General features: G+C 43.9%; 1 protein-coding gene across 2 annotated transcripts in view; it reads left to right on the top strand.

The window, feature by feature from the left end:
- CCDC138 (coiled-coil domain containing 138) overlaps positions 1-27,019 on the top strand; it is a 238,756-nt gene that overhangs the window by 117,095 nt on the left and 94,642 nt on the right. For both annotated transcript variants that reach the window (XM_070405855.1, XM_070405854.1), the window contains exon 11: positions 1,995-2,111. In XM_070405855.1, the coding sequence (XP_070261956.1) occupies positions 1,995-2,111 (117 nt within the window). The remainder of the gene's footprint in view (positions 1-1,994; positions 2,112-27,019) is intronic.

Here is a 27,019-nt window from a genome sequence, read left to right as displayed (position 1 = left end):
TCCAGGGGTCCCCAAAGGTGTGGACGGAGTCGGCGAAGAAGGAATGACATGGAGACTGGATTCAGTTCATCAGCATAGCGAGGTTCTCCGTCCAGGTTCTGTAGCCAAGTTCTGTAGCCATTTACTCTCGATAGGTTCTCCTGCCATGTTCTGTCTAGGTTCTCCAGCCAGGTTGTGTGTCCATGTTCTTTCGCTAGGTTCTCCAGCCAGGTTCTAGTCCGGATCTCCAGTCATGTTCTGTCGCCAGGTTCTAGCCAGGTTCTCCAGCCAGGTTCTGTGTAGGTTCTCTTGCCATGTTCTGTCTAGGTTCTCCAGCCAAGTTCTGTAGTCAGGTTCTGTCCAGGATCTTTTGCCATGTTCTCTCCCTAGGTTCTCTCTCTAGGTTCTGTCTCTAGGTTCTCTGTCTGGTATAAAAGATTTAAAAATGGTACAGCCATATAGGGCACTTGCCATGAATGGAGCTTGCAGGACTGGCAGTTGCTCTGTGTGAGTCAGTGAGTGGTGAATGAGTGTGATGGCCTAGAACAGTGGTCGGCAAACTGCGGCTCACGAGCCACATGCGGCTCTTTGGCCCCTTGAGTGTGGCTCTTCCACAAAATACCGAATTCTGCACATGGGCCACGAAGTTTCAATCGCACTGTACGTGCGAGCCAGCACGTGGTATTTTGTGGAAGAGCCACACTCACGGGGCCAAAGAGCCGCATGTGGCTCGTGAGCCGCAGTTTGCCGACCACTGGCCTAGAGCATACTGTGCACTGCAGTAGACTTTATAACCACTGTACACTTAGACCACTCTAAATTTATAAAAATATTTCCTTCAATAATATATTAACCTTAGCTTACTGTAACATTTTTACTTTTTATAAACTTTAAAAAAATTTTCAAACTATTTGATTCTTTTCTGTTAACAGTTAACTTAAAACACACACTGTACAGCTGCACAAAATATAGATCCTTATTCTAAAAGCTTTTTCTCTATTTTTTCTTTTAAACTATTTTGTTTAAAACTAAGAAACACACATTAGCCTCGGCTTGCACAGGGTCAGGATCATCAATGTCATTGCCTCCCACCTCCACATCTTGTCCCGCTGAAGGCCTTCAGGTCAGTAGCACACATGGAGCTGTCTTCTCCTATGATGACAAGCCTCCTTCTGACATATCTCCTGAAGGACCTACCTGGGGCTCTTCTTGAGGAGGTGCCACTCTTTTCAGAAATATGTACAGGGTGGTTTGCTTGGTTGGCTTCTTTTTTTTTCAGCATAGATTTTCCTGTAAGCATATTAACATTCCTCTACTAGTATATTAATAAAAATCCTTCATTGAGTTTTCCTGGAGGTTCTTATTTTTCTTCAGCAGTTTCCTTTTCTCTTGCCCTTCTGCTGTATATTTCTGTTCCAGTTCCAACAACTCCTCTTTAGTAATTTCTTCAGGAACCCCCTCTACAAACTCCTCAAGTTCATCCTCATCCACACCAGGTTCAAGTTGTTTGCCATCTCAATCACAGCAATCTTTGAGCTATAACCTCATGATGGCTACAAAGTCACTAGGTGATAGGGATTTTGTAGCTCTGTTGATGATAATCTCATGGGACCATTGTATATGAGATCTGTCATTGACTGAAACATCTTTATGTGGCACATGACTATATTTAAAATTTCAAATACACATCTCCATATTGTATTGCATGTCGTTTTAACCCCTAGAATGCCGGGGAGCGCGATCGCCCTCCTCCCGTCTTTCGCCAAAAGTGCCCCGTGCTCCTCCTGCAGTGTCACTATTAGATGCTAGTAGTTCACTCTTTATGTGGGAAAAAAATTTAAAAACCTTAACTCAAAATGCCTTGGCAATTTTAGCATAGTTCCTAGCACTCAAAGGGTTAAAGTAATTTTTGTTAGAGAATGCTTTTTTTTTGGAAAAATAATTTTTGGAATATTATGGTAATTGGTTTCAGATATCTAAAATATACTGTTCTTTTATATTTTCCATAATTTTAGCTTTTGCCTGTGATGACAGAGCAACTACAGTGGATGCCATTTGTGAATGCCAAACTTCATGAGCCTTTTGTAAAATTTATATATTGGTCTCTACGGCAACTAGAAGCTGGAACACTGGTAATTTATTAATAGGAACCTATTTTCAACTACTACTATGTTTGGCATTATTTTTCTTGATCTTGTTCTTTCACTATTTTTGCATGTATTTTGTTTATATTTCAGGACTTCTCCTTGCTTCCCTTGCCTCATTTACTACTTTCTCTTCTTTCTCCTTTCATATGTCTTATTTCTCAATGCCATAGATGTGGCTCAATATGTAATGCTTTGTTTTGAATTTCAGAATTGTATAAATAAGGAATTAAAATCAACTGTCATTCACCCATTATTTAATTTATAATTTTTTATATTCTACTGAAGCTAATAGAAGTTAATGATTTCTTGTGCTTATGCTAGTAAATACACACTAGCTAAATGGGATGATAAATATTAGTATAACCTAATCCAAGAAGAAATTTTTTCCAGCATCTTATGAAATGAATGGTGTGTTACCTACTCATGTAAAGGTCATTTAGTTCAAATTAATACAGGTATATATAATCATTAGTGCAAACTGTAGTAGGTTTGTAAATCCCCCCCCCCCCCCCGTTACTATAAATAAATATTGTTATAGCTTTCATTTAGTTAAAAAAGGAGAACAGATTTGTGCTCAAGTAGTTCAATCTTGGTTGTGTGGAATTGAAGAAGCATACCGCTAAACCACTCAATGCAGTATTGATGATTAAGTAGCATTAACCATCAGTGATTGAGTTGTGTGATAATTAAATAATGTGATGGTTAAGGAAAAATATTTTTTTCTGAGGTTGTATCCTAGATATTTTGCCACAGTGCTGCACATGAGTAGGTACATGAGTGTTTATGCTAGTGTACACACACACACACACACACAATATAACTTTTAATTTATTGGTCTTAACTATGTGTCTTATCAAACAAAGGTATATAAATGACCAGATCTGTAAATGTCACTGTCTGCTTTTTACAATATGTTTGATAACAGTTGCTGTTTGTATAACAGTTAATGAAAATGGGTAGCTGAATGCTTGCTTTCAGCAACAAAAGGTTAGACTTACAGAGTTGAATGAAACTGTATCTTCCAAATATGATTCTTATTTTCCTTCATATAATTTATAGTTTATTTTTGTTGTCTTCAAATATACATTCAGTATCCCAGTCTGTGTGCTATTATAGAGAGTACTATGAGCCTGCATCTACTTTTCTAGTGAAAAATAGTGTTTTTGCCACTCTGACATTCAATTATTTAACATCTGTTGATGAGTTTCTAATACTTTAGTTTTAAGTTATCTAAGTGCATGTATTTTTTTAAATTAACTTTTTATTTGAGATATTGTAGATTCACTTATAAGAAATAATACATCGCTTTTATCCTTTACCCAGTTTCTCCCAATAGTAGAACTAGTACCAATATCACAACCATGCTTTTGCCATTGTTATAGTCAACAGAACAGTTTCATCTACATAAGATTTCTCATTTTTAAAAAAAAGCACTTTATTTGTTAGAGCAGAGTTAGGTTCACAGCAAAATTGAGCTCAGAGATTTCCCATATGGGCCCTGCTCCTGTACAAATGCAGCCTTGACCACTGAAGACATCTAGCACCAAAGTGGGACATTGGTTATCATCTATGATTGACACATCATTATTACCCACAGTCCACAGTTTATATTAGGGTTCACTCTTGGTGTTTTACACTCTGGGTTTTGATAAATAATATAATGGCATGTAGCCATCACTTTTGTATTATGCAAAATGATTTGATACTGAAAATTTGTTCTAAAAATTCTCTGTGCTCTGCCTATTCATGCCTCCCTCATCCTAACTCTTGGACACCACTAATCCTTTTACTGTCTTTACAGTTTTCCCTTTTACAAAATGTCATGTAGTTGCAATCATATAATATATATATATCCTTTTCAAATTGGCTTCTTTCATTTATTGATATGCATTTAGGGTTCCTTCATGTCTTTTCCTGGTTTGATAGCTCATTTCTCTTTAGATTTGAATAACATTTCATTTCTGCATGTACCACAGTGTATTTGTCCATTCACTTAAGGGCATCTTGATTATTTCTAAGTTTTGGCAAGTATGAATGAAGATGCTATAAACATTCATGTGTGGGCTTTTGTGTGGACATGTTTTTAACTCCTTTGGGTAAATACCAAGGAGCACAATTTTTGGATACTATGGCAGGAGTAGTTTTAGTTGTTTAAGAAATTGAAACTGCTTTCCAAAGTAGCTGTATCATTTTGCATTTCCAGCAGAAATGGCAGAGTTTCTGTTGCTTCACATCCTCATCAACATTTGGTGGTGTAGTATTTTGGATTTTGGCCATTCTAATTGATGTGTAGTGGTATCTCATTATTATTTAACTATGCAGTATCCTAATGACATACACTGTTATGAATCTTTCCATATGCTTATTTGCTACCTGCATGTTTACTTTGGTGACATGTCCAGGCCCTTCCCCCTCCCTTTTTTAAAATCTTCACCTGAAGATATGTTTTAGAGAGGAGGAGAGAGAGGGGGAGGGGGGAGAGAGAGAGAGAGAGAGAGAGAGAGAGAGAGAGAGAGAGAGAGAGAGAGAAAGAAATATCTATCTGTTGTCTCCCATATGTGCCCTGATTGGGGATGGACCCAGTTATGTGCCCTGATCAGGAATTGAACCTGCAACCTTTTTGGTGTACAGGACAACACTCCAACCAACTAAGTCACCCAGCCAGGACTCCCCATTTATTAATTGGGTTGTTTGTCTTCTTGTTTTGTTTTTAGAATTTTTTTAATATAATTTTTCCTGTGTTTAATTTAAAAAATTTTTTTAAATTATAATATGTATTTAACACTATTTTTGTATTCAGGTGTATAGCACAATGGATAACTAGCCATATAGGTTACACAGTGTTTCCTCTGATAATTCAAGTGCCCACTTGCCATCTTATATAGTTATTACAATATTATTGACTATATCCCCTATTTGTTACCTTACATTTCCGTGCCTATATTGTAACTATCAATTAGTACTTTTTAATACCTTCACCTTTTTTCGCCCTGCCCCACAATACTCCTTCCCTCTAGCATTCATCAGCATGTTTTCTGTATCTATAAGACTGTTTCTATTTTGTTTTTTATTTTATTATTTAGATTCCACATATAAATGATATATGATTTTTGTCTTTCTCTTAGCATAATATTTCTGTGTTCATCCATGCTATCGTATTCATTCATTCTTTTCTATGGCCAAGTAATATTCCATTTTATATATGTACCACAGCTTTATTTTCTACTCGTCTATTGATGGGTATTTGGATTGCCTCCATATCTTGGTTATTGTAAATACTTCTGTAATGAACATAGGGTTGCATATGTTCTTTTGAATTTGTGTTTTGGGTTCTTTGGATATATACTCAGAAGTGGAATCAGTGGGTCATAAGGCAGTTCCATTTTTAATTTTTTGAGGAAACCCCATACTGTTTTTATAGTGGTTGTAACAATCTGCATTCCCACTAAGGGTGACCGAGGGTTCCCCTTTCTCCACATGCTCGCCAACACCTCTCATTTGTAGGTTTATTGATGCTAGCCATTCTCACAGGTGATATCTCATTTGGTTTTAATTTACACTTCTTCATGATGAGTGACACTGAGCATCTTTTTATATTAACCATCAGTATGTCCTCTTTGGAGAATATTCAGGTTGTGTGCCCATTTTTTAATTGGGTGGTTTATTTTTTTGGTGTTGAGTTATAAATTAACCCCTTATTAGTTGTATCATCTCTTTACCTTTAGTCTGTGTGTGTCTTAGGTTCTGAGGGGGACCTTTTATAGACAGCATGTATATGGGTCTTGTTTTCTGATTCATAGACTATGTTTTGGAGAACAGTCCTTTATCAGATGTGTCTTTTCCAAATATTTTCTCTTTCTAATCAGTGCCTTATCTTCTCATTCTCCTGATATTATCTCTCATAGAGTAGAAGGTTTTAAATTTTTAAAAAAAATATTTTTATTGATTTCAGATAGGAAGGGAGAGGGAATCACTGATCAGCTGCCTCCTGCACACCCCCTACTGGGGACCAAGCCTGTAACCCAAGCATGTGCCCTTGACTGGAATCGAACCTGGGACCCCTCAGTCTGCAGGCCAACGCTCCATCCACTGAGCCAAACCAGTGAGGACTAGAAGGTTTTAATTTTAATGAATTCCACCTTATCACAGATCATGCCTTTGACATACCAAAAAAGTGATCAGTGCCCGGCTGGTGTGGCTCAGTGGTTGAGCATTGACCTATGAACCAGGAAGTCACAGCTAAATTCCTAGTCAGGGCACATGCCTGGGTTGCAAGCTCTATCCCCAATAGAGGGCTTGCAGGAGGCAGCCTATGATGGATGTGTCTCTCTCACCGATGTTTCTTTATCTTCCTTCCTCTCTCTCTCAGTAAAAACATGAAATAAAATAAAAAGTGATCACTGTACCCAAAGTATTGTTATGTATTTCTGGAGAATTGACCCCCATATCATTATGTAATGCCCCTATTTTCCATGGTAACTTTACTTGCTCTGAAGTCTGTGTTGTCTGAAATTAAGATAACTGTTTCAGCTTTCTTTTGATTAAGTTAGCATGGTATATCTTTCTATACATTTAGTAGAGGCCCGGTGCATGAAATTTGTGCACGGGTGGGGTCCTCTCAGCCCAGCCTGCACCATCTCCAATCCGGGACTTCTTGGGGGATGTCCAACTGCCAGTTTAGGCCAGATCTCGGGGTTCAGGCCTAAACCAGCAGTTGGACAATCCCTCTCACAATCCTGGACCACTGGCTCCTATCGCTCACCTGCCTGCCTGCCTGGTTATCCCTAACTGCCCGCCCTCCCTGCTGGCCTGATCGCCCCTCATTGCCTCTGTGTGCTGGCCTGATTGCCCCTAACTGTCCCCACCCCCGCCAACCGGGTCGCCCCTAACTGCCCCCCACTGCTGGCCAGGTTGCCCCCAACTGCCCCCCGCTGCCGGCCAGGTCGCCCCCAACTTCCCCCTCTCTGCTGACCTGGTTGCTCCTAACTGCCCCCCCCCCCCCGCTGGCCTGATAACCCCTTACTGCCCCCCCGCTGGCCTAGTCGCCCCCAACTGCCCTCATCTGCCGGCCTGGTCACCCCTAACTGCCCCCCCTGCCCGCCTGGTTGCCCCCAACTGCCCCCTCCCTGCCGGCCTGGTTGCTCCTAACTGCCCCCACACCCCTGCTGGCCTGGTCACCCCTTACTGCCCCCCCTGCTGGCCTGGTCACCCCATGCAGCCTGCTGTTCAGTCGTTTGGTCGTCCCTCACCCCCTTGCCGGCCTGGTTGCCCCACACTAAGCCCCCTGCCAGCCTGGTTGCCCCACACTAACCCCCCGGCTGGCCTGGTCGCCCCACACAGCCTGCTTGTTCAGTCGTTTGGTCATCCCTCACTAACCCCCCTGCCGGCCTGGTTGTAGGCAGCCATCTTGTGAAGGCATGATGGTTAATTTGCAATTACCTCTTTATTATATAGGATTTTCAATCTGTTTGTGTTTTCGTATTTGAAGTAGGTTTCTTGTAGACAAAGTATAGTTTGGTCTTGTATTTTGATTCACTTTTATAGTCTTTTAATTGGTATATTTTGACTTTTGTTATTTAAAGTGATTATTGATATTGATGTTATGTGTCATAGTTGTTACTGTCTTTTATTCATTGACATTTTTCTTTGTCTTGTTTTTTTCTTCCACTCTTTTCTGCCTTTTATAGTTTTAATTGCACATTTCATATGACTACTTTATTCCTTTGTCTACATATCAACTGTGCTTCTTTTTTTTTTTACTTTTTTAGTGGTTACCCTAGAGTTTTCAATCTAAATTTATAACTAAACTGAGTCCACTTACAAATTACAATATACAGCTTTATATATAGTGTGAGTACTTTATAATAACAAAATATTTGGAATTCCTTCCTTCTGTGCTGATTCTATTATATCATTGCTGTCATTTATTTTACTTATCTATATGCATGCATATGTGTGTGTGTGTGTGTGTGTGTGTGTGTGTGTGTATACACATACATAACTGAATACGTTGTTGCTGTTGTTATTTAATGTTATATTTCACTAGAGGCCCGGTGCATGAATTTGTGCATGGGTGGGTTCCCTCAGCCTGGCGGTCGATTTGTGGGGGATTGGCCAGCTGGTGGAAGGGAATGGGGGAGGTTGGCCGGCCAGGTAGAGGGACCATGGGAGGTTGTCCGGCTGGCCCCCCCTAATTGGGGCCGATGGGGGGGGGGGGCTGGCTGGGGAAGGGACCGTGGGAGGAGGTTGGCCAGCCAGGGGAAGGATCGCGGGAGGTTGCCTGTGGGAGCATACTGACCACCAGGGGGCATCTCCTGCATTGAGCATCTGCCCCCTGGTGGTCAGTGGGGATCATATTGACTGGTCGACTGGTCATTTGGTTGTTCGGTCGCTTTTATATAGAGAAATTTTAATTAAAAATTTGTTTATTGATTTAAAAACTTTTTTTAGAGAGAGAGAGAGAGAGAAGGGGAGGAAGAAAAGAGAGAGGGAAACAAACATCAGTGTGAAAGAGAAACATCGATTGGTTGTCTCCTGCACATGCCCTGACTGAGAATGTAACCCAAAACCTGGGTATGTACCCTGACTAGGAATTTAACCTACCACCTTTTGGTGTATAGGATGATGTTCCAACCAAGTGAGCCACACCAGCCAGGGCATTGCTGCTGTTGTTGTTGTTTGTTAATCCTCACCTGAGCATATTTTGTCCATTGATTTTAAGAGAGTGCAAGGCAGGGAGGGAGGGAATGAGAGAGAGGGTGAGAGGGAGAAAGAAAGAGAGAAAGATCAATGTGAGAGAGACACATCTATTGGTTGCCTCCCACACGTGCCCCTATCAGGGCTGTGGATCAAACCTGCAACCCTAGTATGTGGTCTTAATCGGGAATTGAGCCCACAACCACATGGTGTATGGGCTGACACTCTGTCCATTGAACCACATCAGCCAGGGTCCTCCTAGGTTTTTTTTCTTTTTCTTTTTTAATTTATATTTACTGCTTTCAGAAAGGAAGGGGAAGACATATATATATATATATATATATATATATATATATATATATATATACACACACACACACACACACACACACACACACATATACACATCAATGATGAGAGAAAATCATTGATTGTTTGCTTCCTGCATGTCCCACACTGGGGAGCAAGCCCCCAATGTAGGCATATGATCTGACTGGGAATCAAACCATGACCTTTTGGTTCATAGGTTTACGCTCTAACACTGAGCCATGCCAGGCAGGCTAGGATTTTTTTCTTTATCTTTTATTTTTTTTAGTTTGACTATGATATGTCTTGGTGTAGGTTTTTTTGTTGTCATTGTTTTTAATATTCTACTTGGCATTCTCTGAGCTTCCTGGTTCTGTGGTTTTATTTCTAATATTAATTTGGTAGAAATTCTCAATCATTATTGCTTCAAATATTTCTTCTATTTTTCTCTTTTCCTTCTGGCATTCCCATAATACGTTAACTACACCTTTTGTAATTGTTTCATAATTTTTGGATTTTTTTTTTCAGTCTAATTTTTTCCGTTTGCTTTTTTAGTTTTTGAAGTTTCTATAGAGAAATGTTCAAAAAAAAAAAAAAAAGAGAAATGTTCAAGCTAGGCATTCTTTGAAAAAATTTTCCAATTGACATTAGAGAAAGAGGAAGGGACAGAGAGAGAATAATCCTATCTAATAAAGAGGTAATATGCAAATTGACTATCACTCCAACACACAAGATGGCCGCCCCCATGTGGACACAAGATGGCCAGCAGGGGAAGGCAGTTGTGGGCGATCAGTCCAGCAGGGGAGGGCAGTTGGGAGGGACCAGGCCTGTAGGGGAGGGCAGTTGGGAGCGACCAGGCCTGTAGGGGAGGGCAGTTGGGGGTGACTAGCCTGGCAGGGAGTGGTTAGGGGGTGATCATGCTGGCAGGGGAGTGGTTAGGGGCAATCAGGCAGGCAGGCGAGCTGTTGGGTACCAGCAGTCCTGGATTGTGAGAGGGGTGTCCCAGATTGGAGAGGGTGCAGGCTGGGCTGAGGGATCCTCCTTCCCCCTGTGCACGAATTCTGTGCACTGGGCCTCTAGTATTGATATGTGAGAGAAACATCAATCAGTTGCCTCCCATACATGACCCAACTGGGTTTCAAACCTGAAAGCTATGTATGTGGGCTGAATGGGAATCCAACCTACAACCTTTTGGTGTACGGAATGACACTCCAACCCACTGAGCCACCCAGTCCAGGAGCCTTCATAGGCATTCTTTATTTAAACTACTTTTGATCTTGCTTTTTAGAGATAGTGGAAAGGAGGGAGGGAGGGAAGGGGATAGAGTCAGAGTAGAGAGAGAGAAACATCAATGTGAGAGAGACACATTGATTGGTTGCCTCCTGCATGCACCCTGACCATGGCTGGGAATCGAACCTTCAACCCAAATTTGTGCCCTTGACCTTGAATTGAACCCATGAATTCAGCACATGGGCTGATGCTCTATCCACTGATCCACCCTGGTCAGGACACTGGTATTTATTAAATTCTGTTTTAGAATTTCCATCTGCTCTTGTATGTTGCCTACTTTTTTATTAATGCTCTTTTCATATTGGTCATAGTTATTTTTTATTTTTAAAAAATCTTTATTGTTGAGTATTAAAGATGTCCCCATTCCCCCCCCCCCCCCGCCCCGCCCCTTTATCCCCTCTACTCAGTTCCTTCACCACCCTGTTGTCTATGTCCATAGGTAATGCATATATTCAAATAAGTTCTTGGTTAATCTCTTCCTAACACCATCTTTCCTCTGAAATTTGTCAGTCTGTTCCATGTTTCCATGCCTCTGGTTCTATTTGATTCATCAGTTTATTTGATTCTTTGTTCATTTCTTTTGATTTGTAGATTCAATTGATAGATATGTATTTATTGCCATTTTATTGTTCATACTAGAGGCCCGGTGCACAAAAATTTGTGCACTGGCGGGGGGTCCCCCAGCCCGGCCTGTGCCCTCTCACAGTCTGGGACCCCTCGGGAGATAATGACCTGCTGGCTTAGGCCTGCTCCCGGGTGGCAGAGGGCAGGCCCAATCCCTAAGTGCAGCCCCTGGTCAGGCTCAGAGCAGGGCCGATTGGGGAGTTGGGGCGCCACCCCGTCATGCACAGAGCAGGGTGGATCGGGAGGTTGCAATGCCACCCTCAGTCACTTTCAGGGTAGACTGATTGGGGGGTTGGGGCACCACCCCGTTACACTCAAGGCAGGGTCGATGGGGAGGTTGCGGCGCCACCCCCTGTCACTCACAGAGCAGGGCCGATCAGGGGGTTGGGGCGCTGCCCCCTGTCACTCACAGAGCAGGGCCAATCAGGGGGTTGGGGCGCTGCTCCCTGTCACTAACAGAGCAGGGCCGATCAGGGGGTTGGGGCGCTGCACCCTGTCACTAACAGAGCAGGGCCGATCAGGGGGTTGGGGCGCTGCCCCCTGTCACTAACAGAGCAGGGCCGATCAGAGGGGTTGGGGCTCCGTACCCTGTCACTAACAGAGCAGGGTCCATCAGGGGGGTTGGGGCGCTGCCCCCTGTCACTCACAGAGCAGGGCCGATAGGGGAGCTGGGGCACCGCCTCCTGTCACACACAGAGCAGGGCAGATCAGGGGGTTGGGGCGCTGCACCCTGTCACACTCAGGGCAGGGCCAATGGGGAGGTTATGGCTCTACCCTGTCACACACAGAGCAAGGCCCGTGGAGGGGGGTTGGGGCGCCACCCTCTATCACCCACAGAGCAGGGCCGATCAGGGGGTTGGAGCACCGCCACTGTCACACTCAGGGCAGGGCCAATGGGGAGGTTATGGCTCTACCCTGTCACACACAGAGCAAGGCCCGTGGAGGGGGGTTGGGGCGCCACCCTCTATCACCCACAGAGCAGGGCCGATCAGGGGGTTGGGGCACCGCCACTGTCACACTCAGGGCAGGGCCGATGGAGAGGTTATGGCTCTACCCTGTCACACACAGAGCAGGGCCCGTGGGAGCAGGGGGTTGGGGCACTGCACCCTGTCACACACAGAGCAGGGCCGATCAGGGGATTGGTGCACCGCACCCTGTCAAACACAGAGCCACAGGGCAATCGGGGGATTGGGGAGCTCCCCCCTATCAGGCACAGAGCAGGGCTGATCAGGGGTTTGGGGCGCCTTTCCCTGTCACGAACAGAGCAGGGCAGATAGGGAGGTTGTGGCCCCGCCCCCTGGGACACACAGAGCCGCAGGGCGATCAGGGGGTTTGGGCGCTGCCCCCTGTCACGCTGATCCTGGTGTCGGGAGCCTCGCTGCTCCACTGATCCCGGTGCTGGGAGGCATATTACCCTTTTACTATATAGGATAGAGGCCTGGTGCATGGGTAGGGGCTGGCTGGTTTTCCCTGAAGGGTGTCCTGGATCAGGGTGGGGGTCCCCACTGGGGTGCCTGGCCAGGCTGGCTGAGGGGCTGAGGGCTGTTTTCCTGCTGGCAGTTGACTAAAAGCTCCCAACCGCTCTTTGTTTTTTTTTTTTTATTCTGGGCCAGCTTTAGCTCTGAGGCCTCGCTGTGAAAACATGGATATAATGTTGCGGTCCGGGGCTGACTGACAGCCGGTTTTGTTTAACTTCTTATTTGCAACATAGTAATAGTTGCTTAGAGTTGCAGTTGAGAGGCCAGCAAGTGAGGCGGGGAACGTTGGAGTCTGCAGTCCCTGGAGGAAGCAAGCCTCCCTGCTCGCTTCAGTGCATGGCTGCCGGCCGCCATCTTGGCTGACAGTTAATTTGCATAAGGATACGCTGATTAGCCAATGGGAAGGGTAGCGGTCGTACGCCAATTACCATGTTTCTCTTTTATTAGTGTAGATATTTTCTTCTTCCTCCTCCTCTTCTTTCCTTCTTCTATTTCTTCTTTATCTTCCTCCTCCCCCTCCTTTCCCTCTTTCTCCTCCCCCTCCTCTCTCCTCCTCCTCCTTTTTCTCCTCCTCCTCCTCCTCCTTCAAGAATACCCTTCAATATTTTATGTAATACTGGTTTGGTGGTGATGAACTCCTTCAGATTTTTCTTGTCTGTGAAGCTCTTTATCTGACTGACCTTCAATTCTAAATGATAGCTTTGTTGGGTAGAATAAACCTGGTTATAGATCCTTGCTATTCACCACTTTGAATATTTCTTACCACTCCCTTCTGGCCTGCAAAGTGTCTGGTGATAAATCAGCTGATAGTCATATGGGCACTCCCTTGTAGGTAACTAACTGCTTTTCTCCTCCTACTTTTAAGATTCTCTCTTTATCTTTAGCCCTTGGCATTTTAATTATGACGTGTCTTGGTGTGGACCTCTTTGGATTCCTCTTGTTTGGGACTCTTGGTGCTTCCTGGACTTGTAAATCTATTTTTTACATCAGGTAGGGAGGTTTTTTGTCATTATTTCCTCAAATAGGTTTTCAATATCTTGCTCTCTTTCATCTCCTTCTGGCACCCACATAATGCAAATGTTGGTATGCTTGAAGTTGTCCCAGAGGCTCCTAACAGTACGTTCATATTTTTTATTCTTTTTTGTTTTTGCTCTTCTGATTGGGTGTTTTTTGGTTCCTCATATTCCAAATCATTGATTTGATTCTCAGAATCCTCTAATCTGTAGATGCCCTGTAAATTATTCTTTATTTCAGTTAGTGTATGCTTAATTTCTGACTGATCCTTTTTCATGTCGTTGATGTTCTCACTGATGTCCTTAAAATTCTTACTAAGATCCTTGAAATTCTCATTAAGATCCTTGAAAACCTCACTAAGTTCCTTGAAGCTTTCATTAAGATCCTTCTGCAACCTTATAACCATTGTTTTGAACTCTGAATCTAGTCGTTTGCTTGCTTCCACTTCATTTAGGTTTTTTTTTTCTGGAGATTTTTAAAAATTCTTTCATTTGTGGCATATTTCTTTGTCTCCACATTTTGTCTGCTTACCTGTGTTTGTTTCTATATCTTAAGTAGACTGCTATGTCTGCTGGAGTTGGTAGAGTGGCCTTGTGTAATAGGTGTCCTGTATGACCCAGTGGCTCATCCTCCCCAGTCACCTGAGCTGTGCACTCTAGGTGCATCCCTGTGTGGGCTGTGTGCACAGTCTTGTTATAGTTGAGCTTTGATTGCTGTTGGCATCACTGGGAAGAATTGATCGCCCAGGCCAATCGGCTGTGAAGACCATCTGCAACAACACCTCTATGGAGTAGGACTTGCTTTAGTGGGGCTTTGGTATTTACTGAGACTGCCCCTTGATTGTATCACTTGTGGATGTGTAGAGTCTGAAGCTGTTCACCACATGCACTGGCTCTGGGCCTCCTGGGAGGTTCAAAGTCAGCCACTGCCTGGGGCCACCCGGCAGGAGCTACTAAGCAATCTTCAGATGACTGCTATTTATATTGTACTTGGAAGTGCCCAGGTGAGGCCCAGCTATGAAACAAGGCAGCCTGGTGCTAGTGCAGGTCTGGGGCCTCTTATTGATAGGTATGTGGCATGCTGACACCAACTGCTGCTTGTTTAAGAGATATTAGGGCAGGTCATTCATATGGAAAGGTTGCTGCAAAAATCATAGATGGGACTGCAAGTTGGATGGGAAGGGATCTCAGGGAATCCCCATGGTGGAGTGAACAGTGTGAGCCAAGCCAATGGAAACTCAGATAAGGTTGCCAGTCAGCTCTGTGATGGGGGAGGTCCAGTAGAGGAACAATGACCCCTGTGAGCACCTCTGTCTGGGAAAAAGCCACCCCTGATTTCCTGCCCCAATGCCAGATAATCCCATTCCTTCCTATATGTTGCTGGATCCCCCAAAGCTGCTGCCCCAGCAGTGAAGCTCAGCGGGCTTGAGTCTGAGTAAGTGTGTGCAGGCCCTTTAAGAGGGACTGCCTGGGTTTCCAGCAGCCTCCATGTCACTCAACCACAATCCCCACTGGTTTTTATAGCCCTAAGTTATGGGGGCTTCTCTTCCAAGCTCTGGAACCCTGGGCTAGGGGTCTGTTGTGGGGCTGTGTCCCCTTGCTCTTCACCAGAGGCCTCTATAGCTGAGATATTCCTCCCAATTAAAAACATGCCACACGTGGGTGTTGGATAAGCCTATTCTGCACCTCATACCATTCTCAATGTGTTTTCTTCTTTATTTCTCTAGTTGTAGAATTTCCATTCAGCCAGATTTCAGGCAGTTCTGAATGATGGTTGTTCTGTATTTTAGTTATATTTGTGATGTGGTTGTGGGAGGCAGTGAGTACAGGTGTTTACTTTTGCCTCCATCTTGGTTCCAGTCACAGTTATTTTAAATCCCCAGTCTGATTATTCCAATTTTCTTATCATATTTCAGTCTGATTCTGATGCTTGCTCTTTCTTTTCACAATGTGGGGGTTTTGTTTGTTTGACCTTTTACTATTCCCTGTAATTTTTTTTTTTTTTACCTAGATATGATGCACAATGTGAAAAAAACTGCTTTAATAATTTTATGGTAGGATCTGTGGGAAGAACAAGTGTCCTTTACTTGTATGATTAAGGCTCAGTCTTTTAGTTAATTTCTCTTCCTGGGGTGAGCTTGACAAGTATTTCCCAGTTTTTCTCTCCTTGATATGTGGCAGGATTGCTACTGTTAACAGGAGTTGTGTATTTCCCTTCTCTCAGGTGGGAAGCTAGAGCAGGCTGCAATTTGGTATTTCCCTTCCCTTACCTGTTTTAGGCTGATAAAATTCCAGTAGATTAGGCTCTGATGAAATATTTCTCTTGATGATGAAACTTGTTTAGAAGAACCAATTGTTGTGACATATTTCAAAATAGTTATTTTTTCTCTCCCTCTATGTGAGGGGTGAGGGGATTTTTCTGCCATCTTCACTATCAGAAGCTATTGAGCTACAGCTAGCACAGTGTGGCAACTCCTCTATGACTGGCACCAACAAGCATTTGTTACTTTCAGACTTGTTCACATCAGGTCTCCAGAAATTTTCAGGTGTAGTTCAGATTTCCCTAACCTGGTACCAGTTTCTGCAGAGGTTTCATCTTTTTAATTTTAATTAAGTCCAGTTAAGTACATGTATGTAATATATAATTATATACCTGTGTATTTGCCTTTTTGTCTTTCCAAATTTTGAAATAATGGTTTGCCTTGTGATCTTGCTTCTTGGTTGGATATAAGAAAGGTTGTCAGTTTTTCAGTTTGTTCAGCTTCTTACTTATTGTTAGAATGGAGTGACACCTTCCAAGCTGCTTAGATCCTGATATAGAAAACAGAAGTTTGCATGTCTGCCTTTTTATAGCCATACCTACACTCCTCCCTCCATACCCCTGTTTTAACCCCTGCAGCCACTTCTTCCATTTTTTCATTTCTTTAATTTTGTCATTTCAAGAATGTTTTATTAATAGAACTACGGGCCAGGTGCACGAAGATTCATGCACTGGAGGTGGGTCCCTCAGCCTGACCTGCACCCTCTCCAATCAGGGAGCCTTCAAGGGAGCCCTCTCCAATCCGGGAGTTTCTGTCTGTCTTTGCAATCATATGAGCGAATTGTCTGAAACCTCCAACCCAGTTTGGTTTGTTGCTCACAGAATAATAGAGGCATTTTTTTTTTCTTTGCTCCATTGGTGGAGATTTCCTGGAAGTTTTAGGATATCTTCCCTTTAATTTATCTTAGACACTCTGATTTTACTTATGTCTCTCACCTTTGCTTTCCTTCCATCTCCCACTGCAACAGTAACTTGCTCCAGGCTCACTTTGCTCTAGTGTCTAGACCAGCCGTGGGCAAACTACGGCCCGCGGGCCGGATACGGCCCGTTTGAAATGAATAAAACTAAAAAAAATAAAAAAGACTGTACCCTTTTATGTAATGATGTTTACTTTGAATTTATAGTAGTTCACACAAACACTCCATCCATGCTTTTGTTCCGGCCCTCCAGTCCAGTTTAAGAACCCATTGTGGCCCTCGAGTCAAAAAGTTTGCCCACCCCTGGTCTAGACAGTGGTTCTCAACCTTCCTAATGCCACGACCCTTTAATACAGTTCCTCATGTTGTAGTGACCCCCAATTTCATTGTTACAAATTGAACATAATTAAAGCATAGTGATTAATCACAAAAACAATATGTAATTATATATCTGTTTTCCAATGATCTTAGGCGACCCCTGTGAAAGGGTCGTTCGATTCCCAAAGGGGTCGCGACCCACAGATTGAGAACCACTGGTCTAGAAGATCCGTCTGCCACCAGAACTACAATTCCCAGCATTCCTGGTGCTCCCCATGCTCTGGGCTTCCGCTTCAGGTCCTGGGGCTGCCACCAGAACTACTATTAGCAGAATTCCTGGTGCTCCCCGTGCTCTTGGTTTTCCCTTCCTGCTCTGTCTCCGTCCCATGGCTTCCCACTCTGCCAAGTCCTCCAAGCTGCCAGCTCTCCCTCTCTGCTCTCCGTCTGGCAGCTTGGGGAGCCAAGTTCCCCAAGCCGCTCCACTCTCTGCCGGCTCTCCCGCTCTGCTCTTTGCCCCGAAGCTCTCCTGCTCTGCTCTCTGCCCAGCTCCTATGTATGCAAATTAACCCACCATCTTTGTTGGGTTAATTTGCATACTCACTCCTGATTGGCTGGTGAGCGTAGTGGAGGAACGGTCAATTTACATGTTTACCTTTTATTACATAGGATTGTACAGTATGTAACCTTTTGTGATTGACAGTTTTTCTACTTAGGATAATTCTCTGGATATTCATTAAGTTGGTAGCATGGATCATTACTTCATTCTTTTTTATTGATGAGTAGTATTCCATGATACAAATGTACTACATTTTGTTTAATTACTCGTTGGTTAAAGAAAACCTTGTTGTTTTTTTCTGTTACAAATGCTGTATTCATTACAGGTTTTTGTATAAAAAGTTTTTATTTTTGGGGGATAAATGCCCAAGAATACAATTGTTGTATGTCAACTGCATGTTTAATTTTTAAAGAAACTGCCAAATTTTCAGAATGATTGCATCATTTTACATCAGCAGTCTGTGAGTGTCCTAGTTAGTCCATGTCTAGCATTAATGTTGTCATGATTTTTTATTTTTACCATTCTTGATAGGTGTATATTGTTTTCTCATTGGAATTTTAATTTGCATCTCCCTAATGGCTAAGCATATCTTTTCATGTGTTTGCTTCCAATTTGTATATCCCCTTCTTCAAATGAAATGTCTATTCATGTCTTTTGTCCATCCCTAATTGGAGTGTTTGTTTTCTGTTCTTGAGTTTTAAGTCTTTATATATTTTAGATACTAGTGTTGTTACGTATATGATTTGAAAATATTTTCCTTTTTTTGTAGCTGTGTTTTCATTCTCTTGACAGGTTCTCTTGCAGAGTTTTTAAGTTTAATGAAGTCTAGTTAATCAGGTTTTCCTTTTGTGAATCATGCTTTTGGTTTCAAGTTATAAGAATTATCTGCATAACTCTAGATTATAAAGATTTTCTCCTTTTTTTTTCCTTAAAGTTTTATGCTTTTGCATTTCATACTTAAGTTTGTGGTACAATTTGAGCTAATTTTGTATAAGGTGTGATACTTAGATCAAGGTTAATTTTTTATATTTAGTTCTTGCCTATGTATGTCCAATTATTGCAGCACTATTTATTGAAAAGGCTTTCCTTCCTCTATTTGTACTACATTAACACATTCAAACCTGTAAAGAATTTTTGTGTGCTTATTTGAGTCAAACTGTTGACAATTGCCAGGAAGCAGAATCACAATGAATTGGGATAATGCTCCAGAGAATGGCAGTTTTTCATTTTTTTATACATTGCAATCAAAGGAGGAGATGCAGGTGGGTTACATGAAATCCATTGGTGATAGATTAGAGAGGTGGAAGAAAGAAAGAGGGGAAACCTCTGGGATTGGATAAAGAGTAAAATGATAGACACATACTTCTTTTACTTAGGTGGCTACAGGATAGTTAACAGTCAACAATTATGATAACAGTAACAACAAAGGAATTTGTGATATCTGTCCTGGCACCCAGGACCTTTGGTTGTGCCCTGAGGGGTTCTAAAAAAGGGAAAGTTACATGTTACCCTGACTTTTCAATGATATCTTATCATAGATGCAAAAAGACAATAAGCTCAGTTAAGGTAAAGGTTGACTTTGTCAGGGAAGATTCAGGCCTAGGAGGTGACTATCCACCATAACTGCTTTTATTTAAAGTTTAATTTCAGACCATCCTTTGTGGTTACTCTAGGTCTTTGAGTTTACAAGACTGCCATGCAGGCCTTCCCTGAGCTTTTCATGTTGGCATGTGGCCCCTTTCGTCCACACATCCCCTTTTGGTCATAAATCAATCCAAAGGATGCATTGATGACTAACGTTTTGGTTGGATAATGGAGTCTGAAGACCCACGGTGCTAGGAAAGCTCATTCCTAGGAAGTCTCAATGTCAGCATTTGTCTTGCTGAACAGGGTGGACCCCTGGGGACGGGGCAAGGCCATAACCTTAGATGGCATTCAAAGTAGAATTATTAGTCAAAACTAGAGCCCGGTGCATGAATTCCTGCATGGGTGGGGTTTGTCCAGCCTGCCCCACCCCCAAGGGGGGCAGCGTTGGGAGCTGGGGGAAGTGCTGTTCGCAGCAGTGGTGTCTCCTCTGGCTGGTAGGTAAGGCTGCTCTCCCAGCTGCTGTTCCTTGGACAGGGGTGGGCTGATCACGAGGCTGTTGCTCTTCAGGTGGGGGCGAGCTGAGCACGGCTGCTGCTCCTTGGACAGGAGCGGGCTGTTCACGTGGCTTCTGCTCCTCGGATGGGCACGGACTGCTCACGTGGCTGCTGCTCCTTTGATTGGGGCTGGCTGCACGCTGCTGCTGTTCCTCAGATGGGGCGGGCTGCTCGTGAAGCTGCCGCTCTTTGGACAAGGGCAGGTTGCTTTCAGGGTTACTGCTCCTGGTACGGGTGCGGGCTGTTCCTCAGATGGGAAATGGGCTGCTTGTGTGGCTGCTGCTCCTCAGGCGGGAGTGAGCTGCACGTGCGGCTGCTGCTCCTCAGATGGGAGATGGGCTGCTTGTGTGGCTGCTGCTCCTCGAGTGGGAGTTAGCTGCACGTGCGGCTGCTGCTCCTCAGATGGGGGCGGGATGCTCACGCAGCTGCTGTTCGTCGGACAGGTGCAGACTGAGTGTGGCTGCTGCGGTTGGACCAGTGTGGGCTGCACAGGGCTGCCGCTCCTCAGATGTGGTCAGTCTACCTGCTCGTGTGGCTGCTACTCCTCGGACAGGGGCAAGCTGCTCGGGCAGCTGCAGCTCCTTGGGCCAGAGTGAGCTGCTCATGCGGCTGCTGCTCCTCGTACGGGGGCTCTCTGCTCACGTGGCTGCTGCTCCTCCGACGGGGGATGGGCTGCTTGTGTGGCTGCTTCTCTTTGGGTGGGAGCGAGCTGCACATGTGTCTGCTGCTCCTTGGATGGGGGCAGGCCACTCACCCAGCTGCTGCTCGTCAGACAGGTGCAGGCTGCGTGTGTCTGCTGCTCCCCGGACCAGTGTGGACTGTGCAGGGCTGCCGCTCCTCAGACGTGGGTGGTCTGCTCGTGTGGCTGCTGCTCCTCGGACTGGGGGAGACTGCTCGGGTGGCTACTGTTCCTTGAATGGGAGTGGGATGCTTTCGGCGATGTTGTTCCTTGTATGGGTATGGGCTGCTCACACCACTGCTGCTCCTCGTATGGGGGCAGGCTGCTTGTGCAGCTGTTGCTCCTTGGATGGGGGCAGGTTTCTCGCACACCTACTGCTCTTCAGATAGGAGGAGGGTGTGGGCTGCACAGGTGCTGCTCCTCGGATGGGGGTGGGCTGCGTGGGGCTGCCGCTCCTCAATCATGGGCAGGCTGCTCGTGGGGCTGCTGCTCCTTGGACAGGAGTGGGCTGCTCACGTGTCTGTTGCTTGCGTGGTTGCAGTGCCCCGGGCTAAGGCGTTGGTCAGGTCATAGGGGAGCCCGCTTCAGAACTCACAAGAGCCTGCGCCCAGGGTGGCTGGAGACTCATTGACCGTGGGACCACAGCCGAAGTAGCAGATCCCTGGCAGGGGTGTCTGTAGAGTCCCAGGTGTTATCTGAGGGCACCCTGGGTGGGGGTGAGGCCTGGCTCCCAGTTACAGCAGCTCTCCCCTTATAAACGCTAGGCTTCGGGATGAGCCGGCCTCCTGGAACTGCTTACACGGTAGCAGAGGCTGCCTAGTTAGGCGAGTCCGTTTAGCCTGACCCCGAGGGTCCTGCGGGATCTACCTGTGCCTCACTCATATACACACACACACATCCCACATGACCACACACTCCTCTTTTGGTCCCTCACTGACTCACGCTCTCTCCCTCACTGCCGCCTTCTTCCTGCCTCTGTAGTTGGGTCTGGGGTGTTATTGACCTGTTTGTGGATGAAGATTCTGCTCCAGGTGTCTGGTTATGAGGCTCACTCTCTAGCACATGGCCAGACAGGAGAAAATTCACCTCGACAAGACACAACACAAAGGGACCAAAGCACGAATGTACTCACGACAACAAAAACCCTACTATAAGTGACCACCTGAGAAAAGAGAGAATTAGGGGTGAGAAAAGAGAGCATAAATGATATTGAATAGAGCGAAAAAGATAAGAGAGAAAAGAAGAAGGAAGAAAAGATTATATATATATATATATATATATATATATATGGAAAACACCACAGAACCAATACATAAACAAACAAAACAAACAAACAAACAAAAAATAATAACAATAAAATTAAAGAGAAAAAAATACAAACACCAACCCCCAGCAAAGAGGGTGGGGGCAGAATCTGTAGATGCTGAGCTTATATATAGAAGATAAGGTTAAGAGTTGGATGAATATGGGGAGGATCTCAGTTCAGTATAGAGGAAGTAGAAAGGGGATGGGTGGTTAAGAGGAAAGAGAACAAGAAAAAAATAATAAATTTACAAAAAATTTGATTTAAAAATGTTATAAAAATAGCAAATAAAAATAAAATAAAATAGAGTGATGGAAAAATAATGTGAGAAGAAATAGAAAATAAAGCAAACAAAAACAGGAAAACAAAGAAAAAAAAGGGATAACAAAGTATTAAAAAAAAAATAAAATAAAAATGAAAAAGTGAAGTTGGCTGGCTTAAGATCCCAGTCTTCTGTACTGTAGTGTTTCTCAGGATCCAATTGCTGGGACAGAAAGTCTCTAGTCCAGCCCCTTTGTGCTCTCAGGGACTAAATATTTAGGTTTTTGTTATTTTGTGTTTTAATCCTTTTACCAATCTGGGTGTGGCTGTATTAGTTGCCTGGATACTGTAGGGGAGGGGCTATCTCTTCAGTGCAAAATGGCTGCCCAAGTCCCAGGCTCAGGCATGACTCACCACCACACTCGCTGCCACTACTCCTGGATCCCCCTCTCTCCCCAGATTCCATAATTCCGCACCTTCTTCCACGCTCCAGCCACAGGTAAGTGTCTGTATCCGAAAGGTCCTATGAACTAGGCTCTATGAAGAAGGACACAAGCCACAGAGGCCAGAGAGGCTGCACCTCTGCGCATTCCTCTCTTGCTGGCACCCTTCTGCCTTTCCTGACTGTGGACCCAGATCTAGAATCCCTTGCGAGGGGGGAAAGGCTGTGCCTCTGCGCGCTCTTCTGCTAGCACTCCTCAGCCTTTCCTGATTGTGGACCCAGATCTAGAATCCCCTGCCAACCAGCAGTTCTGCGTACCTTTTTTTCCACTGCGCCCGTCCCAAGGGATGCAGCCCAAGCCTGTGCCTTGTGGATTCCCTGTGATCCTCAGGGCTCAGAGGTCTGGCCGATTATCCTTCCCAGAGCCTTGACTTTACCTTTCTCCTGGAGTCCTCTGCCTTTCCCAGCTGCAAACTGTCTCCCAGCTGAATCTCCTCTGCCAATTGGGGCTGGATGTTACTGGTTTCAGCTGCTCACCCTATCTGCTCCGGGACAAGGCATGGGACATGTCCGTCTATACCACTGCCATTTTGTCTCTCTCTCCATTCTTATTCTTTAAAAAAATATGTATTTTTATTGATTTCAGAGAGGAAGAGAGTGCACAGAGAGATAGAAACATCAATCATGAGAGAGAATCACTGATAGGCTTCCTCCTGCACACCCACCACTGGGGATTAAGCCCGTAACCGGAGCATGTTCCCTTGACTGGAATCAAACCCGGGGCCTTCAGTCCACAGGCTGACACTCAATCCACTGAGCCAAACCAGCTAGGGCATATTCCTTTTTTTAAAAAAAATACCATTATTCTTTATGCCCCTATTCTTCTATTTCTATTTCTTCTTCTTAAAGTAGTCCCATTAGCATTTTTTGCCATGCAGGTATGGTGGCAGTAATCTCTTTTGCCTGCAAAGTTCTTTATTTCACCTTCAATTCTGAAAGATGGCCTTGCTGGATAGAGTAATCTTGGGTTCAGTCTCTTTTGTTTTCATTACTTTGTATACTTCATGCCATTCTTTTCTGGCCTGAAGTGTTTCTATTGCTAAGTCAGCTGACAGTCTAATGGGAGCTCCCTTGTAGGTAACTTTCTCTTTCTCTCTCTCTCTCTCTCTCTTTAATGTTTGCTGTTTTAATTATTATGTGCCTAAGTGTGGGCCTTTTTGGGTTCATATTGAATGGGACTCTGTGTTTCCTGAACCTGAGTGAGTTTTTCCTACACAGTTTAGGGAAATTTTCTGCCATTGTTTCTTTAAACAGGATCTCTGTTCCTTTCTCAGATTCTGCTACTTCTGGTACCCTGTAATGTTGTTACAATTCATGTTGCCCCATGCTCCCTTAGACTCTCCTCCTGCTTTTAAATTTTTTTTTCATTTGCTTCTTTGAATAGGTGTTTTTTTCTTCCTTGTTTTCTAATTCACTGGTTCACTTCTCAGCTTCCTCTAGTTTGCTGTTGAATCATTTCAGGTTGTTCTTTATTTCAGTTATGTTGTCCCTCATTTCTAATTGATTCTTATTTATTGTTTTAAGCTATATTTTCATATTTGTGTAGCTCTCATTAAGCCCCTTATAATTATCATTAAAGTGCTTGTAGTTCTCACTGAATTGTTTGAGCACTCTTTTTAAAAATATATATATATTTTATTGATTTTTTTACAGAGAGGAAGGGAGAGGGATAGAGAGTTAGAAATATCGATGAGAGAGAAACATCGATCAGCTGCCTCCTGCACACTCCCACTGGGGATGTGCCGGCAACCAAGGTACATGCCCTTGACCAGAATCGAACCTGGGACCCTTGAGTCCACAGGCCAATGCTCTATCCACTGAGCCAAACCAGTTAGGGCTCTGAGCACTCTTACTACCATAACTCTGAATTCTTTATCTGACAAATTCCTTCTCCCATATCATTTAGTTCCTTTTCTGGTGATTCCTCCTTTTCTTTCATTTTGGGATTATTTCTTTGTCTCCCCATTTTTTTTGTTCCTTTGTATTTGTTTCTATATGTTCAATCAAACTGCTGTGCCTCCCAGACTTTGTTGGGTGGTCTTACGTAGTAGGTGTTTTTTGGGACCCAATGTTGCAGTCTCTTAGATCTGGGAAAGCCCCTTACTTGAGTTATTTGGCTTCTACTGTTATAGTTGGGTTTTGACTGTTATTGTCCCATTCTTGAATGGAGTCTCTTCTCAGGCTGGCTGACTATGTGGCTCATCCCCGCCCACATTGTACAACCTATCATTGAGGTGCTGATCGAACAGAACAAAATACAGCACAACAAAACATGAAACAAAAGTAGCAAAACAATAGCATACAAAGACCCCTACAGCACCAACAAAAGCAACCACCAGGGAAGAGAGAATGATAGGAAAATAAAAAAAGGAAAAAAATATGTGGAGAAAACAAAAAAACAAGAAGAAGAAAGACTGAGGAATGGATATGTAGATGCAGAGTTGAAATGAAGTATAAAATATGAGAATGGAGGAAGGAAAATGGTTTAAAATAAAGGATGAAAAGAAAAGAAAAAAATTGAAAAGGAAAAGACAGGAGAAAGCAGATAGATCTAAAATAAGAAAATGAATGCCAAAACCGGTTTGGCTCAGTGGATAGAGCGTCGGCCTGCGGACTGAAAGGTCCCGGGTTCGATTCCAGTCAAGGGCATGTACCTGGGTTTCGGGCACATCCCCGGTGGGAGATGTGCAGGAGGCGGCTGGTCGATGTTTCTCTCCCATCGATGTTTCTAACTATCTATCTCTCTCCCTTCCTCTCTGTAAAAAATCAATAAAAATATATTTAAAAAAAATAAAAATAAAAAAAAATAAAATAAAATAAGAAAATGAAAAATGATGAGAAAACTGGACTAAAAGAAAAGAGAAAGAAAAAAATTTGAGTAATGAAAAAAAATTTGAGTAAGAAAAAGGAATAGGAAAATTAGATATGAGTGAAACAATAGACTAGAATACTAACAAATCCATAAAGCAGACAGATAATGAAGATAAATTTAAAAGGAAAAAAGGGGAGAAAAAAAGAGCAAAAGAAATAAAAGTGAGTGGAGTGGTGTTTTCAGCAGAGTTTAGTGTCCCATGGGAGCTCCCTTTGCATCCTATTCTTCTGTTCAATCTACCAATTCTGATCTTGTGAGATACTGGGGTGCTAACCAATGTCAGGAACTGTCCTCCTTTGGCTTTCAGCAACCTGCTGGAAGCTCCATGTGATCTACATATCCACCATTTGTGCCTGTCTCCACAGGTCTTGGCAGCAAGTAGGAGGGGACCAATCTGTCCTCTTAATGTAGATTTGTTTTCAGGGCTGAGTCAGCAATTCCCCTGGTTCCCCATGCTCCATCTCTGCCCACCTTTGCCTGCTAGCCAGCTGTCAATCTTAATCACTCAAAAGTCTATTTCTGAAAGGGCTTTAGGCAGGGGAGATGCTGTTTAGCTTTCATGGAATGTGGTAGGTGTGTTTTCCTGTCCCAGAGCTGCTACTCCATGCTACAGCCTAAAATATTACTCTGCCCTTGGCTGGACAGAGATCCTTGAGTAACCAGACAATCAGTGGGTCCATGCTGCCTGTCACTACTTGAGTCAATTAAGCAGAGAGAGGGTTGAATCGTATGTGAGCGTTTATTCCAATACTGCCGGCAGTATGAAAGAGCAGCAGGTCATCCACAAAAATTTGCTCTGCAGCCCCCCATGAGCCAGCTGCTTATAAAGGGTAAGACAAAGATTACATGGGGAAGTAGGGATTATGGGCATGGGAAAGTAGGAGACTGGGGTGGGACTCTGTCTGGGTCACAAGGCTGTTAATCTTTCCATGATAATATGCACTTCCTGAATGAGAATGGTTCCAAGGTTGACTACCTGGCCCCTGGGATGTACAACTCCCAGCCATGTCAGAATGGTTTCTTTAACCAACACAAGGCAATCATGATTAACAGAACATGTTTAATATTTTTCATAACCATAGCTAGTCCCCAATATTCTGTTTTTGCCCCTAACATTTGTATGGAGACCAGTGGTGTCAGCTGAAAACCTGGAGTTTTTATTAGCTCTACCTTGCAAGATCCTCTTGTAACTGTTCTAATCCATAGGCTTGGCCTCTGCTTTTGTTTCTTTTACAAAGGTCAAAATGCAGGGTGTGGCATGCAGAGCTCCTGAGGGTGAGCCATGCTCTATCACCTAGCACGGGATCTTTTCTTTTTCCTGCCCTGTGACTTGCTCATTTCTGGAAAAAATGTCCTTATTGATTTGGGGGCCTACCACCAAATTCTCCTGGCTGCTGCTTTTCTACATCTCCCCACAATGCTTCCCACCCCAGCCTCTCTTTAGGCACCTCCAGTCCGCAACTCCCTTCCTGTACCAAAGCTTCAATTTAAAACTGTGCTCTGGGTTTAAAACAAACAAATAAAGAAAAACACAAAAAATGAAACTGTAGCTTTCTCTCTGAACAGCTCCAGTCTACTGACTCTAAACTCTGCCGAGATGAGCAGATTTACCACATT

The sequence above is a fragment of the Myotis yumanensis genome, unplaced genomic scaffold (assembly GCF_028538775.1).
Source record: "Myotis yumanensis isolate MYYU_CA2020_CCGP unplaced genomic scaffold, mMyoYum1.0.hap1 SCAF_2, whole genome shotgun sequence".
Classification (NCBI taxonomy): domain Eukaryota; kingdom Metazoa; phylum Chordata; class Mammalia; order Chiroptera; family Vespertilionidae; genus Myotis; species Myotis yumanensis.
This window is presented reverse-complemented; position numbering and strand designations above follow the sequence as displayed.